We start from the raw sequence: 16,266 nt of genomic DNA, 5'->3' as shown, positions 1-16,266 counted from the left end.
TGAGTGCTTGCGGGCTTTCTTCCTATGCCAATGTTTTTAGTAATTTCTTTGCAGTCCTGTGGTGGCCCAGTAGGGAGCGCTCCTGCACTGAACCACCCACTTCACTGTGCCCGGCCAAAAACCAGGCTCCGAGTACCTCCCCAGGGGCACCAACTTATGGCCAATCCCCTTCCTTGAGCCCGCCCACAAGCGTACTGCTGCCACAACCAGACTCAGGTCTTTGTCTGGGCCCTGTGCCACCTGGGATGCACAGACCCTGTAGACCTAGGGGTTGCTTAACCCCAGCAGGATATATCTGGGTGTTTCTTGTAGCCTGAGGCATAGAAAGTAGCCTTCTTTAGTCAGCTGAGTAAAGGGAGCAAGAAGGCCTGCCCAATCTCTCAAGCATGTACAACAAGGCTGGCTATACTGGATAGCTTTGTTGTAGAGAGGGTAGGCATGGGGAGGGGTACAAGTCAGAGAAGTAGCAAAAGAATAACCCTGAGCAAACAGAAGTGGCTTGGTAGCCTTTTGATATGCAACTAGATTCCAGTCAACTAAATTTCTAGTTCAATTTCCAGTAAGTTACTCACTTTCTGATCCAGCAAATGAGAGAGAGCTGCAGAGGTCCAGTCTTCTGTGTGTGTGTTTTAAAATGCCCAGTTGATGTCTTCCTGCAGAGACCCTCTTAAATAGCCTCCTGACCTCACCACCTGGACCTAGTCAGGGACTGGTGTCATTTGATACCAGCCAATCGATTTGAAAAACATCAGTTACTTGATGGAGTGACATGGGCTTAAGCCCCTGCCCCCATGTCATGAGGTCAGAACTCAAAACAGTAGAGAGGTTAAATCCACACCCTCATACCTGAGCTAGGTCATGTATGCAGTAACCCAGGGCAACCAGGTTGACAGACATCTGAGAGGAAAAAGGAAAGGGGAAAAAAAACCTAAAACAGGAGGCTGAGATGGAGTTCTTTCACAGTCTACATCAAGAGTCAGCAAACCTTGTGACCCAGCCTCTGCTGCAGGCAGCAAATCTCTGTACCCACCAGCAATCAGCAGATGCTGCAGAGGGATTAGATGAGAAAAAAGCAGTTGGTAGGTCCCTGAGGTCACAGCCTCAGCCACAGCAAAGGAAATAAAATAAATATGGCAGGCAGTAGGACCCCGGACATGTCTCCTATGCTGCTCTGGCCATAGTGCTGTACAGGCCAGATCCAGTCTCTTCCTGGGCCAGAACCGGCCATAGGCCATAGGTTGCCGACCCCTGATCTACATTATAATTATCCTTCTGGGTTAGTGGGACTGGGCAAAAGTCTATTTCCTTATGCCTGGGATTGGTTTTTAACTATCGCTGTGAAATAGCTGAATATGAGATCAGTGACTTATTAAATCACCTAATTCATGTAATCAAATGGGCCTTGAATATCTATATATAGATATATATAGATAGATGGATAGATATAGATATATATAGATAGATATATCTATAGATACATAAACAGTAAAATGAGATGTTTATAAACATAAAATCATAGAATTGGAATCATAGGGCTGGAAGGGACCCCGAAGGATCATTGGGTCCAGCCCCTTTCATGAGCAGGAAAGACATCCAGGGTCAGATGACCCCAGCCAGGTGACCATCCAGTCTTCTCTTGAAGACCTCTAGAGTAGATGATAGCACCACTTCTGCGGGGAGCTTGTTCCATAGTCTGGACAACCTAGTTATAAGGAAGTTTTTCCTAATGTTCAGCCTGAAACTGTCTTCCAGGACTTTGTGGCCCTTGTTTCTGGTTTTCCCCCAGGGTGCCCTGGTGAACTAGTTGTTCACTGAGCCCCTGATGTATGCCTCTGATATAGCAGTAAGCCGCCATAAGGTCCCCTCTCAGCCTTCTTTTCTTTAGGCTGAAGAGTCTGAGATCCCTCAGCCTCTCCTCATATGGCTTGCCATGCAAGTCCCTGATCATACAAGGGATTGTAAGTTCCTCTTGAGCTTTAGCATGTCCTTGTTGAAGTGCAGTCCCAAGAACTGGACACAATACTGCAACTGCAGCCGCACCAATGTTGAGTAGAGAAGAGAAGAGTCAAACTTCAGAGAAGAGCCAGTAGAATGGCTCCCTGTCATGAAAGGCTGTATTACAATAACAGACTTAAATTGGCTGTATTCCTTAACTCAGAATTGTACAACTGTGGCCTGTGTTGTTACCAACCACCTTGCAGGATCATGCCTGGTTGCCACTCCCCACATTGCTCCTGCTGCTTTGGCATCCAGGATCTCTGGGGCAGGGCAGTGTGGCAGTAGGGGGCCCAGTGAGCCTGCAATCCACATGGCAGCCAGGGGGCTTGTACTGCCCTTGTGATGAGGGGATTGTGCTGCTCATGTCCCAGACATCCTGTATGGCATGTGACCAATGATGTGTGTGGCATGTGACTTTGTGCAGCATGCAGTCCCTGGCTGTTCAGAAGTTGGACAGTCCTGAATTAACTTATTACAGAGAAGATTAAAGATACCTTGATCAATCTAAACAACTGTAGAGGGAACAGTGGGTTTCTGATGGCAGAAACTTCCTTAATCTAGCAGAAAAAGATATAACAGGATTGGGTAGGTGGAAGGCAAACCTAGGCCAGAATTAAATTAGACATGAGGTGTAAATGTTTAATACTGAGAATAATTAACCTTTGGAGCAATTTACCAAGGGTGGTGGTTGATTCATCATGACTTGAAATCTCTAAATCAGTGATTCTCAACCAGGGTGTCTTGATATCCTTTCAAGGGTGTTGCGAGGTGCTATGCAATGTTAGTTCTACTAGGTGTGCAAACATGATTCACAAGATAAACCCAGAAATTTCAAATAGAAATCCATAGTTGTGATCTCTCTGAATTCGTTGCAACAGCAGAACTGCTCTATTATTTTTCTGTAGTAAAATAAAGAGTAAGAACTCAGAGCTGGCATTTTCCAAGGGGAGCCTTGAGTCTAAAAAGGTTGAGAGCCACTGCTCTAGTCCAGTCTTCCTATCGCTGATTTCAGTGGGCTCTATGATATCATTTACTTTCATCAACTGAAGTAGTGATATGAATGGATTAATTTAGTTAAGACGGGATAGAATGGGTGAGGAGAATGAGGTATTCGATATATATAAAAACCTTAGTCTGTCTGTCTGGCTGTAACGCTTTTTTGCACTCTGATTGGCTGACTAAACCAACCAGTCAGAGTGCTCCAAAAGCATTTGGACAGGAGCGTAACAGAGTACCGCTGTGATGGCAGGGACAGAGGGGACAGAGTGGGGGGGGGGGCAAGGCCAGCAGTGGTGTCCTTGCTCCCCCCCCGGCCCTGCTCCTTGCAGGCATTGGCGATGGAGCAAGGGGGTGAGGCCAGCAGCACTGGCCTTGCCCCACCCAATCTGGCACAGAGGGCTGGACGTGGGGGGGGGCGAGCGGCGTGCATGGAGAGAGATCTAACCTTGGATCCAGCCTCGCCACCACATCACGGGGGGGGTGGGGGCTGAGGAGAAGCGGACCGGGGCCAGACGTGGGGCTCTGTCCCCACCTGTCCACCCCATGACAGTGGGGACTGAGGGCCCAGAGTGGGTGGGCAAGGCCAGCGAAGCTGGTCTTGGCTCCCCTGTTCTGGCGCACGGGGCCAGACACAGGGGGTGGGGGAGGGTGCACGGGGCTGGAGGTGGATCCAGTCTCGCCACTGCATCATGGGAGAGAACAGGGCTGGAGGAAAAGCAGGCCCCACCTGCCTCCCTCCTCCTCTCCCCCCATCCCCCCCATGACAGTGGGGACTGAGGGCCCAGAGCTGGAGGGCAAGGCCAGCTTTGCTGGCCTCGCCCCCCTGTTCTGGCACATGGGGCTGGACATGGCGGGTGAGGGAGGGCACAGCGGCTGGAGGCGGATCCAGCCTTGCCGCAGCATCCAACGGATGCAAAAGGAAAAAAGCCACAATGACAAAAAAGCACAACACTGGCCCCAGCCCTGCTCCTTGGAGGCAGAGGGGGACAGCAGGGATGGAGCCGCCACGTCAACAGAGACTGAGGGCCAGAGGCAGAGCAGCAGCAGCATGTGCTCTGTCCCTGCCCCCCGCCGCCCCCTGGTCATACTTGATGGGCAATTGGCTAGTAAACTTACAAACTTCTCATTGTTTTCCTTTCTTTTTCAGAGATAAGTTGTTTCCAGCATTTGGCTTTGGAGCTCAGGTTCCTCCAAACTTCCAGGTAGGCATCTCAGAATTCAGACAACACCTTTTGTGCATGTCAGCATCTTATTAAATGATTGTAACTGTTCTCTCTTCCAGATATCTCATGAATTTGCCTTGAACTTTAATCCCAGCAACCCCTATTGTGAGGGTAAACATTTCTTTTTATTGATAATATTTCTTTAACAGAATGACTGTGGGTTAGTTTTATGTTTTCCTTTTCTTAACAAAAACCAGAAGTGGGACAACAGTCCTCCTCTTTTTGAAACAAGTCTGTTAAAACAAGCTACATGAGCCAAAAGGCATGTTGGCAGCGTATTTACTAGGTGGGATTGCAACATGGGTACCTGTTCTAACTTTAATCGAATTTGGGCACCAGTAGCAATGAAGATTTTGCTGTGGGTTGTCAAAGGCTGCTGGTGACCCTGGTTAAACACTTGGGTTCCAAGTCCATGCTGAAATCTGTGCACTTGCATCTTCACTGTTCTTGTTAGCCATGCTAGGTAGATTAAAGAAAAAGGCACACATGTGTACCTGCGTTGCAGTCATGCTTTCTGAATGCACTGTAGAGTAATCCTAGCTGGACATCTGCCAGAATTGTTAGGGCTCTCAGTTTATGGATATGGGTAGTTGATATTCAGAATACTTAAATGTTCATGCCTTAAAAATATTGATGCTATTTTCTCTGTTCCCTAAAGTTGTTAACAGTAGCTTGTTTCTGAGCTCCTGTTAATATTTGTTCTTTATTTTAAACGGATTATAAATGTCTTAGAATAGGGACTTTCTAAACAACGTGTCCTACCATAATACTAAAGCATTTTTTCTCTCTTGTTTGAAATTAACAGAAAACTAACCTTTGGGAGGTTCACTCTTAGAATCCAGGTTATGTTCCTAGAACAGATACTGTTGCCCATTAAGTTTCTACAGTCTCTTTCCTTGCAGATCTCAAGGCTGTCCCCTTCAAGCTGACATTGCACCGGCACAATTTAAGCTAGGGTGGCAGACAGGCAGACAGCAGGAAACTAAACTGATACAAGCAAGGAGTAATCTGGTGGAAACATACCTACCTGAGTGTTTGCATTGCTTCCATACATCTGCACTTAAAATCTGATTTTAGTTAAATTGATATACATTTATTGTAATAGTAAGGTCATATGGGTTTGCATAAATCACATCATGATGGTAGCCACCCTACCAATGTATCTTGCTCCAAAACTTCCCTTATATCATAAAGTCACAGGAACTGCATTGTTTGGGGGGAAAAATGAAGACTGTAGGAAGGGAAAAATCTGCCATGCACCGTTCTTTTTCTCTGCAGATTCCCAGTTGCTATGCCTAATAGCACATTACATACTCAATACTACCCTGCCATGCATAGTACTGTCTGCTATTTTATAATCTGTCCATTATGGCCTTCTACATACAAATTAACTGTTAATGCATCCTTTGTACATGTTGTTATGTTTGTGAAAGAATTAGCAAGATATTTGAAATGTAAAACTTTTTGTGGTAAGTCAGATATTCTTGTTGTACAGGTGTCCAAGGAATTGTGGACGCTTATCGGCAGGCACTGCCTCAGATCCAACTATATGGACCAACAAATTTCTCTCCTATTATAAACCATGTGGCAAGATTTGCAGCTCAAGCAGCACAACAAAGGATAGCTGCTGTGAGTCCATGGACTTTCATTTGTTTGACATTTTCAGTTTCCCTTTATGAAAGTGCAGTAATTTCTCCTTAACTCAGGCCCTTCTAGTTTGCTATCCCCCTACGTGCTTACATCTCTGTAAATATTTCCTACGTGTCTTTGGCAACCTGGCTCTGCTTACTTCTGAGCAGGAGGCCTCTGTGACCCACATCAGCTTTTAGATATGTCCTGTTCCACTAAAGTTGCTATAATCTTGCTACAGCCTTCCCTGGAGGTGCTACAGTTTGGCAAAGGATGACAGAATAACATAATGAAGTTGTACTTTAAAAGTTTGCAAACACTTTTACAGTGAAAAACTATGTGTAATCACAGTTGGCATGACCAGGTTTGACCATGTGTCCTTCTATCATGATAGGCTGAATATATAAAAGCCTAAAGAGCAATGTTAGCAATTTATTAAAGAAGGACAGATAGAAAGTTTAGTTAGTTATTATAGAAATAAAGATAGAAAGTTTAGAGACCAACTTAGTTGAATCAACTTAGTTAAATCATGAGCCATTCAGAGGTATGGAATTCAGTAAGGAATTATGTGAAAAGCAGTAACTTTGTATACAAAGTTGAAAGAATATCAAGATCGTGTAGGGACAAAATCAGAAAGGCCAAAGCACAAAATGAAATGCAACTAAACTAGCAAGGGACATAGAGAGTAATAAGAAAGTACTCTTTAACTAAGAGGAAGAGTAGTAAGAGGAAGACCAAGGAAAGAGTCGGCCAACTTACTCAGTGGGGGAAGGGAAAGCTAATAATCAATGATGAGAAAGTGGAAGTGTTGATACCTTTTTTACTTTAGTCTTCACAAAAAAATTAAGGGTGATAAGCCAACTAACACAATCAAAATCAACAACAAAGGGATAAAAATTCAGGCTAAAATAGGGAAAGAAGTTATAAAAGTGTCTTTCAATCAGCTTGATCTGATCAGTTTCGTCTGAGAGGACTTTGGGATCTGGCTGAACCAACCTAAGAGCTGCTAGAAAGTCTGTTTGAAAACTTGTGGAGGATTTGTAGTGTTTCATAAGACTGTTTGCTTGTCTTTACAAAAAGAAAAAGGAATTCAGGGAATTATTCAAGCAGTCAGCCTTGGTCCCTGTCTATACTCGTCTCATGCTGCTGCCAGACCATCCCAGCATATGAACATCTGCCTGCTTCTGCTGGCTGTACTTATCTCTATTCAATACTAGTACCGCTAGGGCATGAAATGATCCCTGGGAAATCATAGAAATTTAGGACTGGAAGGAACCTCAAAAGATTGTTGGGTCCAAACCCCTGCTCTGGGTAGGAATACTGCTGAGATCAAAGGATCCCAGAAAGTCTCCTCTTGAAGACTTTCAAGGTTGGGGCTGCACCACCTCCTTAGGGAATCTGTTCCAGATTCTGGTGACCCTTACTGTAAAGAAGTTCTTCCTGGCATCCAACCTGAAACCACCCTCTAACAGCTTATGGCCATTGTTCCTTGTCGTCCCCTGGGGTGCCCTAGTGAATAGTTTTTCTCCCAGCTCCCAATATTCATCCCTTACATAACTATAGATGGCCACCAAGTCCCCTCTCAGTCTTCTCTTCCCCAGGCTGAACATCCCAGATCCCTCAGTCTTTCCTCACAAGGTTTGGAGGCCTCCAGGCCCTTAATCCTTCTTGTGGCTCTTCTCTGGATCCTTTCAAGATTCTCCACGTCTTTTTTGAAGTGTGTCACCCAGAACTGGACACAGTATTCCAGCTTGGGTCTCACCAGCACTGAGTAGAGAGAAAATATCTCTTCCTTAGCTCTGCTCAGGATGCATTGGCTAATGGGGGTACTTGGGACAGTCCTACGGCGTATGTGCGGGCAGTGGGGATGGAGCGCCACCACCTCCCAAGAGGAGGGCCAGGGCGGGGAAGCTCACATGTGGCAGCAGCCACCACCACCTACCAGCCTGGTGAGCTTCTCTGCCCTGCAGAGGGGCACTACTGCCCTCACCTCAGCTCAGTGAGCTTCCCTGCCCTGCCCCGTTCCTGCTCCTGGAAGGCAGTGGAGCTCCATCCCCTCCTGCCTGTGCTCCATCCCTGCCTCCCTGCTCCACATCCAGCTGCACGCCACCCCCCACCGCACCCCACCCCACTCTGCATACAGCCACCGGGGGTATTTTGATTTTAAAAGGTTGAAAACCCCTGGGCTAATGCATCTTAGTATGCTATTAGCTCTGTTGACTGTAGTGTTACATTCACGGCTCATGTTCATCCTGTGACTAACCATAACCCCAAAGTCCCTTTCGACCAGTGTGCTGGCCACAAGATCTCCTCCTAACCTATATTCATGTAATGGATTACTCCTCCCCAGATGAAGCACTCTGCATTGATCTTTATTGAACTGCATCTGGTTCTGCTCCACCTACCTTTCCAATGTGTCCAGGTCCATTTGGCTCTACAGCCTATCCTCTAGTGTGACTGCTTTTTCCCATATCTTAGTTTCCTCTGCAGACTTGGCGAGCATGCTTTCCACATCCTCATCTAAACTGTTGATAAAGATGTTGAACAGCACGAAGCCAAGAATTAAACCCTGCAGGATGCCACTGGCCACACAGCTCTCTTTGTGGTAGCCTGCAAAAGGCATGCGAGTATCTGGACATGCCTTCAACCTGTGCTGGGCAATCCTGTGAGATGAAGAAAGTGAAAATGAAGAGTTTAATTGCCTTCTAAGATAGGATTCCAGCACCTCTAGATAGAGATCCAAAGTATGAGTACTGTGAGTGTATCTATATGGCACAAGGCAGCATTGTGTAGAGATGCCCAGCGCTAGCTTTGGAGCAGAAGCAGTGTTGTTGCATCAGCACAACCCAGCACCTGTAAGAGAAACTTTACTTGGTTCAGTAGAGATGATGCTAAATGTCAGCTAAAAAAAAAGGGGTCTGCAGTTTCAGTGCAACTGCAGAGCTGAAGTTCTTTCAAAATTGTAGTGCAGATTAGCCTTCCTAATTCCCAGAAACACAATGGAACAAATAGTCAATAAACCTATCAGTTTATAAAAATTTAAAATATAATGATGTCATAAATTCCTGCTGACAGGGATTTGGCAAGAAAACAAACTAATGTAATTTTCTTCTATGACTGAACATGCCTTGGGCATAAGAAAGAGCAGTGGATGTGAAATATCTTGATTTTTAGTAAGCTTTTGCTACTGTCTTATGTGACATTCTCATAAGCCAGCTAAGGAAATAGGATCTAGGTGAAACTACTCTGAGATATACAAATGTATGTTATATAAATAGTTGAAAAATCAGCATATATAGATAGCGTAACTGTCAAACTGTAGGATTTATCAAGTGAGCTTCCACAGGCACCTGTCCTGCATCTAGTACTGCTTAACATACTTGCATAAATTATTTGAATGATGGAATATACTACACTTATTAAATTTGTAGATAATGCCAATCTGGGTTGGGTGGTGAGCATTTTGTATTAGGATTCAAAATACTCCAGACATTCTGGAGGGATTATCTGAAATAAATATGATCCAGTTCAACAGGTGCAAGTCTACTACTTATAGTTTCATAGTTCTTAGGGGCTGGAAGGGACCTTACAGATCATCAGGCCCAGACTCCCTGCACTTGAGCAGTAAAGATTGCTGGGATCAGCTGACCCCAGCAAGATGGGCATCAAGATGCTTTTTGAAGATCGCCAGGGTGGGTGACTGTACCACCTCTGGAGGGAGCCTGTTCCAAACCCTCAGTACTTGACTTGTAAAGAAGTTTTTCTTTACGCCTAGCCTGAAGCAATCTTCAGTCAGTTTGTGCCCATTATTTCTTGTTCTCCCCTCCAGGGCCTTGGTGAACAGATGCTCCCCCAGGCCCTGATTGTATGCCCTTGATATAGGCTGCCACCAAGTCCCCTCTGAGTCTTCTCTTCTCCAGGCTGAACAGTCCCAAGTCTTTCTGCCTCCTTGTATGACCTGGTCTCTAGGCCTCTAATCATGTGCATTGCCCTCCTTTGGATTCTCTTGAGCTTCTTCACATCCTTCCTGAAGTGCAGAGCCCATAACTGGATGCAGAACTCCAGCTGTGGTCTCACCAAGGCCAAGTAGAGAAGGAGGATGACATCCTTAACCTTGCTCAAGATGCCTCAGTAGATGCATGGCAGTGTTTAATTAGCTCTGTCAGCTACGGCATTGCATTGGTGGCTAATGTTCATTTTGTTATGTATCATGACACCTAGGTCTTGTTCAGATGTGGTGCTAGCAAGTATAGTACTGCCAAGCCTGTAAGTGTGTTGTGGATTATTTCTCCCCAGATGGAGCACTTTACATTTCTCTGTATTAACCAACATCGGGTTGAGGTCTGCCTATCTCATGTGCCTGTCCAGGTCAGCCTGTATTGCCAGCCTGTCTTCAGGCATGATCAAGCTCCCCCAGTTTGGTGTTGTCAGTGAACTTTGCTAGTTTGCTTTTAATACCCGAATCCAAATCATTGATAAACATGTTGAAAAGTACTAGTCTGAGTACTGAACCCTGAGAGCTGCCACTGATCGCCTTCTGCCATGATGACTGAGTTCAATCAATACTCTCTGGATCCTACTGCAGAGTCAGTTACCTAGCCACCAGACCATAAAGTAGAGGCTGCATTTTCCCAATTTTTTCATAAGGACTTCATGGGAGACCAGGTCAAAGGCCTTTTTGAAGTTCAGGTATATGACATCAACTTCACTTCCCCTATCCAGGTGGCAAGTAACCTGATCATAGAAGGAAATGAGGTTGGTCTGGCATGACCTGCCTGTGATGAAGCCGTGTTGGCTATCCTTCAGAATACTGCCTTCTGCTAACCTGTTTGTAATGGATTCCTTGATCATTTTCTCCAGGATTTTACCAGGGATTGAGGTCAAACTGATTGGCCTGTAATTTCCTAGGTCCTCCTTTCTGCCTTTCTTAAAGATGGGCACCAAATAGTCTTCTGGGACCTCTCCCAAGTGCCACAAGTCTTCAAATAACTGTCATTGTGCGACCAATGGCATCAGCCAGTTCTTTTAGCAACCCCAGATGTAGTTCATCTGGTTCTGCTGACTTGCAGATATTTAACCTTTGTAGGTGCTCCCCCACAAGATCTATACCAACTGTGGGGAGGTTGGTCACCCCCACCGTGATCCTGTATCTTGTCAAGCAAGCTAACCCTTGGATTGGTAGAATACCAATGTGAAGTATTCATTCAGGAGTTTGGTCCTGAGCATCAGTTATTAGCCGTCCCATTTCATTCATCAGGGGCACAAGTACCTAAGGGTACTTAGGTAGTACTTAAGCACAAATACAAAGTGAGGAATGACTGCCTGGACAGCACTTATGCAGAAAAAGATCTGGAGAATTATACTAGATCACAAATGGAATGGGTTAACTATATCTCAGAAAAGTATAAACAAAAGTGTTATATGTTCATCAAAGTAGTCTCTCTGCTCGCCACTAGTAGTCTCTCTGCTCGTGTCCAGTTTCGGGTGCTGCACTTCAAGAGGGATGTGGATAACCTTGAGAGGGTCTAGAGGAGGGCCACTCATATGGTTAAGGGCCTGCAGATAAGGCCGTACGAGGAGAGACTGAGGAACCTGGAACTCTTCAGCCTCTGTAAGAGAAGGCGGAGAGGGGATTTTGTGGCAATTTACAAACTCATCGGTGGGGGGCGAGCAGCAAGAAGTAGGAGATGCTCTGTTTACCAGGGCACCCTTCAGAATAACCAGGAACAATGGCCACAAACTTACAGAGAGATTTAGGTTGGACATCAGGAAGAACTCTACAGAAAGGGTTGCCAGAATCTGGAATAGTCTTCCAAGGGTGGTAGTGCTCTCCCCTACCTAGGGGGTCTTTAAGAGGAGATGGGACAAGTACCTGGAGATGGGACAATCACCTCCGCCCTCCCCTTCTTGAAAATAGAGACCACATTGTCCCTTTTCCAGTCCTCTTGGAACTGACCTGAGCACCGTGAGTGCTCAAACAGCCATGCCAGTGGCTCTGCTATGACACTGGCTAATTCCTTCAGTACCCTTAGATGAAGATCACCTGGGCCTGCTGACTTAAACACATTCAACCCCTCTAAGTGTCCCTTTACTAGGTCGGTGCTGACCATTGGTGGGCTAGTGTTCCCCCTGTGCTTATATATAATGTAATTGGGAGATTTGTCTTGATTCATGTTCAGAAACACAGAGCCAAAAAACCTATTGAGGAGCTCAGCCTTGTCCCTCCTATCTGTCACCAGTTGCCTTAGCCTGTTCTGTGGGGGTTCTGTGTTACCCTGTGCCTTCTTTTTGCTCCCTATATACCTGAAGAAGGACTTTGCTGTCTTCAATTTTTGTCACCAGCCTCAGTTCCATTGCTGCTTTGGCCTTCCTAACTGACACGCACTTGCAGGGAGTCAAGGAGGTATACTCCTCCTTGGTAGCTACCCTTTGCTTCCACAGCCCGTATGCCTCTTTTCTTGTTCCTAGGCTTTCCTGGATTTTCCTGTTTAGCCAAGAGGGTTTCTTCCCTTTAGTCTGCAATGGGATTGTCTCCTTCTTTGCCCAAAGGATTTCTCCCTTGAGGAACGACCACCCTTCCTGAACTCCCATCTCGCCAATGCTCTTGATCTTCAATGCCTTACTAACTAGTCTGAGCACATTAAAGTTAGCATTTCTGAAGTCTAGCACTCCAGCCCTGCTGGTTACTTTTCCCCACCCTACACCGGATAGTGAATTCAATCAATTGATGGTCACTATCCCCTAGGTTACCTTGCACCTGCAAATCCCCCACCAGGTCATCGCCTTGTTCATGTATTCTTCCTCTAAAGCCTTTGGGCCCCACAAGCCAGATGAGTGGCACAGAGCTAGTTTGCAGGCTAGATCAGGCTTTACATTGCCTCTGCCCAGCCCCACATAGTGAGATCAGGTGCTGGTGCTCTGTGCTGCCCTACCCAGCCACATACACTGTGCACCGCTCATCATGCACTGCACTAGGATTGGGCCCTGGGACCCCACACCACCTTGCATACAGGGTTTGGGCCCCATGCTGTCCCTCCACTCCCAGGACTGGGCCTGCCCTGCCCTGCATGCCTGATCTAGCACACTGGGCCAGTTCATAGGGCTCCCTACAGTTCTGCAAATTTGGCAGCAGAAGAGCAGCCACCACTCCCCTGATATCAGATTTTCAGACCCTTGGGGAGCCCTCCTGGCTGGATGACATGGTTCCAAGAGCTGTATCTGGCCTGTAGGCCAGGGGTGGAGCACCCCTACTTTATCGCATCTAGTACTTGTCACAGTCAAATACAGACCTTTTTGTCATACACTGGCAGTGTACCTAGGACCACCAGGAAATACAAGCCCCCCCAGTTGCAGAGTAATGGAAAAGTAGAATTGGAAGGGACCTTAGTAGGTCATCTAGTATAACTCTTGTGCTTGAGGCAGGATCATCCCTGTCCTTCTGGTCTGGATTGCCGAGTTTTTTATAATCTCCCAGCAATCTGCATTGGGTGGGGAGAGGGGAGTTGAGGTGGAGCTCCTGGGCTTCTGACTGTTTTTCTCTTTACAGACATAGCTCCTCCTAGATGATTACTGACCAGTCACTTATCCAACCTCTGGTGATTGAGATTCCACAGCTTCCTTAGGCAGTCTAATCCACTGCCTGACTGTTCTAACATTGAAGAGGTTTTTCCTGATAACTAGACTTTGCGGCAACTTCAGACCATTGATTGGTCTTTATTCTGCTCCCTGCAGCAGTAGAGAAAAGGTGTTTTCCCTCGTCTTTAAAACAAAGTAAATATGGTAGTTCTTTTGTTCTTTTATGTAATAATAGCTGTAGCAAGCAAAATAGCATCCAGTATCAGGTTTTGCAGCCTGCTTGCTTGTTGTCATGGTACATTACTGGCATGGTCTCAACTACTTTCTGTCACAAGGTAGAGTTCTTTATAAACATCTTTGAACTAAGCTTCAAAATCCCTTCCTGAAATATTATGTTAGTACTACCTTTATGGGAGATCTGAGGTACAAAAAGAAAAATAACTTCCAGGGGATCACATAGTGAAAAACAAAATTAGGAATATAACTTAGTTTATATAATGCTTGGTCCTTTGCCTTATTCACAAAACTAACTCCTTTCCCTTCTGATAGGAAGAGACTTCTCTTCACCTAATATTTGGATTAAATTTGCTGATTGCATGATTTAATATTTTGCAGCAATATTTCATCCTGTTGATCATCACAGATGGGGAGATCACCGATCTGGATGAAACGAGGCAAGCAATTGTTAGCGCCTCTAAGCTGCCTATGTCTGTTATTATTGTTGGAGTTGGCAATGCTGATTTCAAAGCCATGGAATTCCTTGATGGCGACAATGGTGTTTTAAGGTCCTTGACAAATGAACCAGTTGCACGAGACATTGTTCAGTTTGTGCCTTTCAGACAGTTCAAAAATGTAAGTTACCTTTTCTTTTAATGTTTTAGGAAGAAAACCTAACCTGTTAATTCTTGTCCTACTCTATACAGTTATTACAGATTGGATCCAAGAGAAAGCATTTGTCTAGGAAACCTATTAATCATATGATTAATGCATAAAGCAGGTAACCTTTTTACAGAAAGTGGGCCTCCATATTACTCTTGCAGCTAGCTGTTCCTTTTGGATGAAGTTCACCCACATGGGAGATTATGTCAATACAGTTGCATCTGCTTGAATTAGCACCTTAAGTTATACCGACAAATTTATTCTGTTAGTGTAGTCTTTACATACAAAACATAGGAGAATTTGTCATCAAGCCATTCTAGATATCAGCTTGTTGCTTATTTCTCTCTTCCTGAAGTGAATATTAGCATTTACTCGCAATTTAACAAAAAGATTTGAGACACAGAGACTTCCACAGGGCAAGACCAAAAAAGACTGGAGCTGTTTACCCTAGAGAGGGACAAATAAGAAGACATGTGACAAAAACATAGAATAACAAAGAGGATTATAGGGAGGATTGGCTAGGTATGTCTGTTTATTCTCTTTCAAAATACAAGAACAAGTCAGTAAATGAAACTGAAAGGTAGAAAAATTATTAGTGAAAAGGGAATTTTTTTTCCATAGAACATAGCATGTGGTTTTCACTGCTGCAAGACATAGGGCCAGGGTTGAGGCAGGATTTAAATAGACTGAGACATTTATTTACCATATTTCTCAGTGGAGTGGTCAACATTGTATATAAGTCGACCCCATTTTTCTGATCCAAAAAGTTAGGTTGACTTAAACATTTAAACAGATCTATGAAACTCCTAACTTTTTGGATCAGAAATATGAAGTCAACTTATACCAGGCCCTGTGCACCCTCACTGCAGGTCAGGCACCTGGAGAGTGAACATGTGCAGTAGCACCACTTGCAGGGGACAGGGCTGGGCTCAGCGTTCAGCTGGTGTGGCCCAGGCAGTGCCACTCTGGATGGAGCCAGGCTCGGCATTTGGCTGGCGTGGCCCCATCCCCTGCGAGTGGTGCTGCCTGGGCCATGTCAGCTGAGCATCAACCCTGGAGCTGCTCGCTGGGGATGGGATTGCACCAGTGCCACTCAGGGGACAAGGCCTGACTTGGTGATCAGTGGGGTGGCTCAGGCACCGCCGTTTGCAGGGGATGGGGCTGGGCTCAGTGCTTGGCTGAGCAGCATCTCCATGGTGATGGCAAGGCCAACAGGTCATGCTCAGGCTAGGCCCAGGTCCCATGGTCTCCAGCAATAGGGATGCTGTCAGTAAGTGAAGAAGGTTCGGTTGGGTCGAGTCAGGGCTGGGCTTAGGTGATGCTAGGGTGAGGGTCAAAAGTATTGATAATGGTGTATAAGTCGAGGTAGAAATTTAAAGGTAAATATTTTGGTTCCAAACCTCGACTCTACAGTGTGAAGTACGGTATCTGGATAACAAGAATATCCAAATTGCTATATGGAGGAGCGGGTGGGAGGGACAAAAAATGGAGATAATGGAAAAGATGCCCTAAGGTAAGCCACCAGCTGAATCTGAATGGCAAAAAAGAAACTTCCCCAGCTGCAGGATTTCCAGTACCTCTTTTTCAAACTCTGGTGCTAGACGTAAGAGAGGGAACATTGACCAGATGGAATAATCTAGAAGTAGGGCTGGAAGGAACCTCAGAAGGATTTCTAGTCTGACCCCTTGCTCAAGGCAGGACTGTCCCTGACTAAACCAACCTAGCCAAGTGCTTGTCTAACTAACGTGCTTTTAAAAACTTCCAAGAATAAAGATTCTTAGGGTAGCCTGTTCCAATGCTTAGCCAGGATCAGAGTGAGAAAATTCTTCTAACATCTAACTTAATTTTCCCCTGCTGCAATTTGAGACCATTGCTCCTATTCCTGTCTCCCATGGCTGCAAAGAATAGTCTGTCTATTGCCATCTTTCTTAACACCCTTCAGGTATTTGAAGATTGTAACCGA

General features: G+C 45.5%; 1 protein-coding gene across 4 annotated transcripts in view; it reads left to right on the top strand.

Moving 5' to 3' along the window:
- CPNE1 (copine 1) overlaps positions 1-16,266 on the top strand; it is an 82,177-nt gene that overhangs the window by 64,017 nt on the left and 1,894 nt on the right. For all 4 annotated transcript variants that reach the window (XM_090064144.1, XM_090064146.1, XM_090064143.1 and 1 more), the window contains 4 exons: positions 4,145-4,199; positions 4,280-4,331; positions 5,716-5,849; positions 14,040-14,276. In XM_090064144.1, the coding sequence (XP_089920270.1) occupies positions 4,145-4,199; positions 4,280-4,331; positions 5,716-5,849; positions 14,040-14,276 (478 nt within the window). The remainder of the gene's footprint in view (positions 1-4,144; positions 4,200-4,279; positions 4,332-5,715; positions 5,850-14,039; positions 14,277-16,266) is intronic.

Source organism: Crocodylus siamensis, chromosome 10, assembly GCF_052110815.1.
Source record: "Crocodylus siamensis isolate JL-2025a chromosome 10, ASM5211081v1, whole genome shotgun sequence".
NCBI classification, from domain to species: Eukaryota; Metazoa; Chordata; order Crocodylia; family Crocodylidae; genus Crocodylus; species Crocodylus siamensis.
This window is presented reverse-complemented; position numbering and strand designations above follow the sequence as displayed.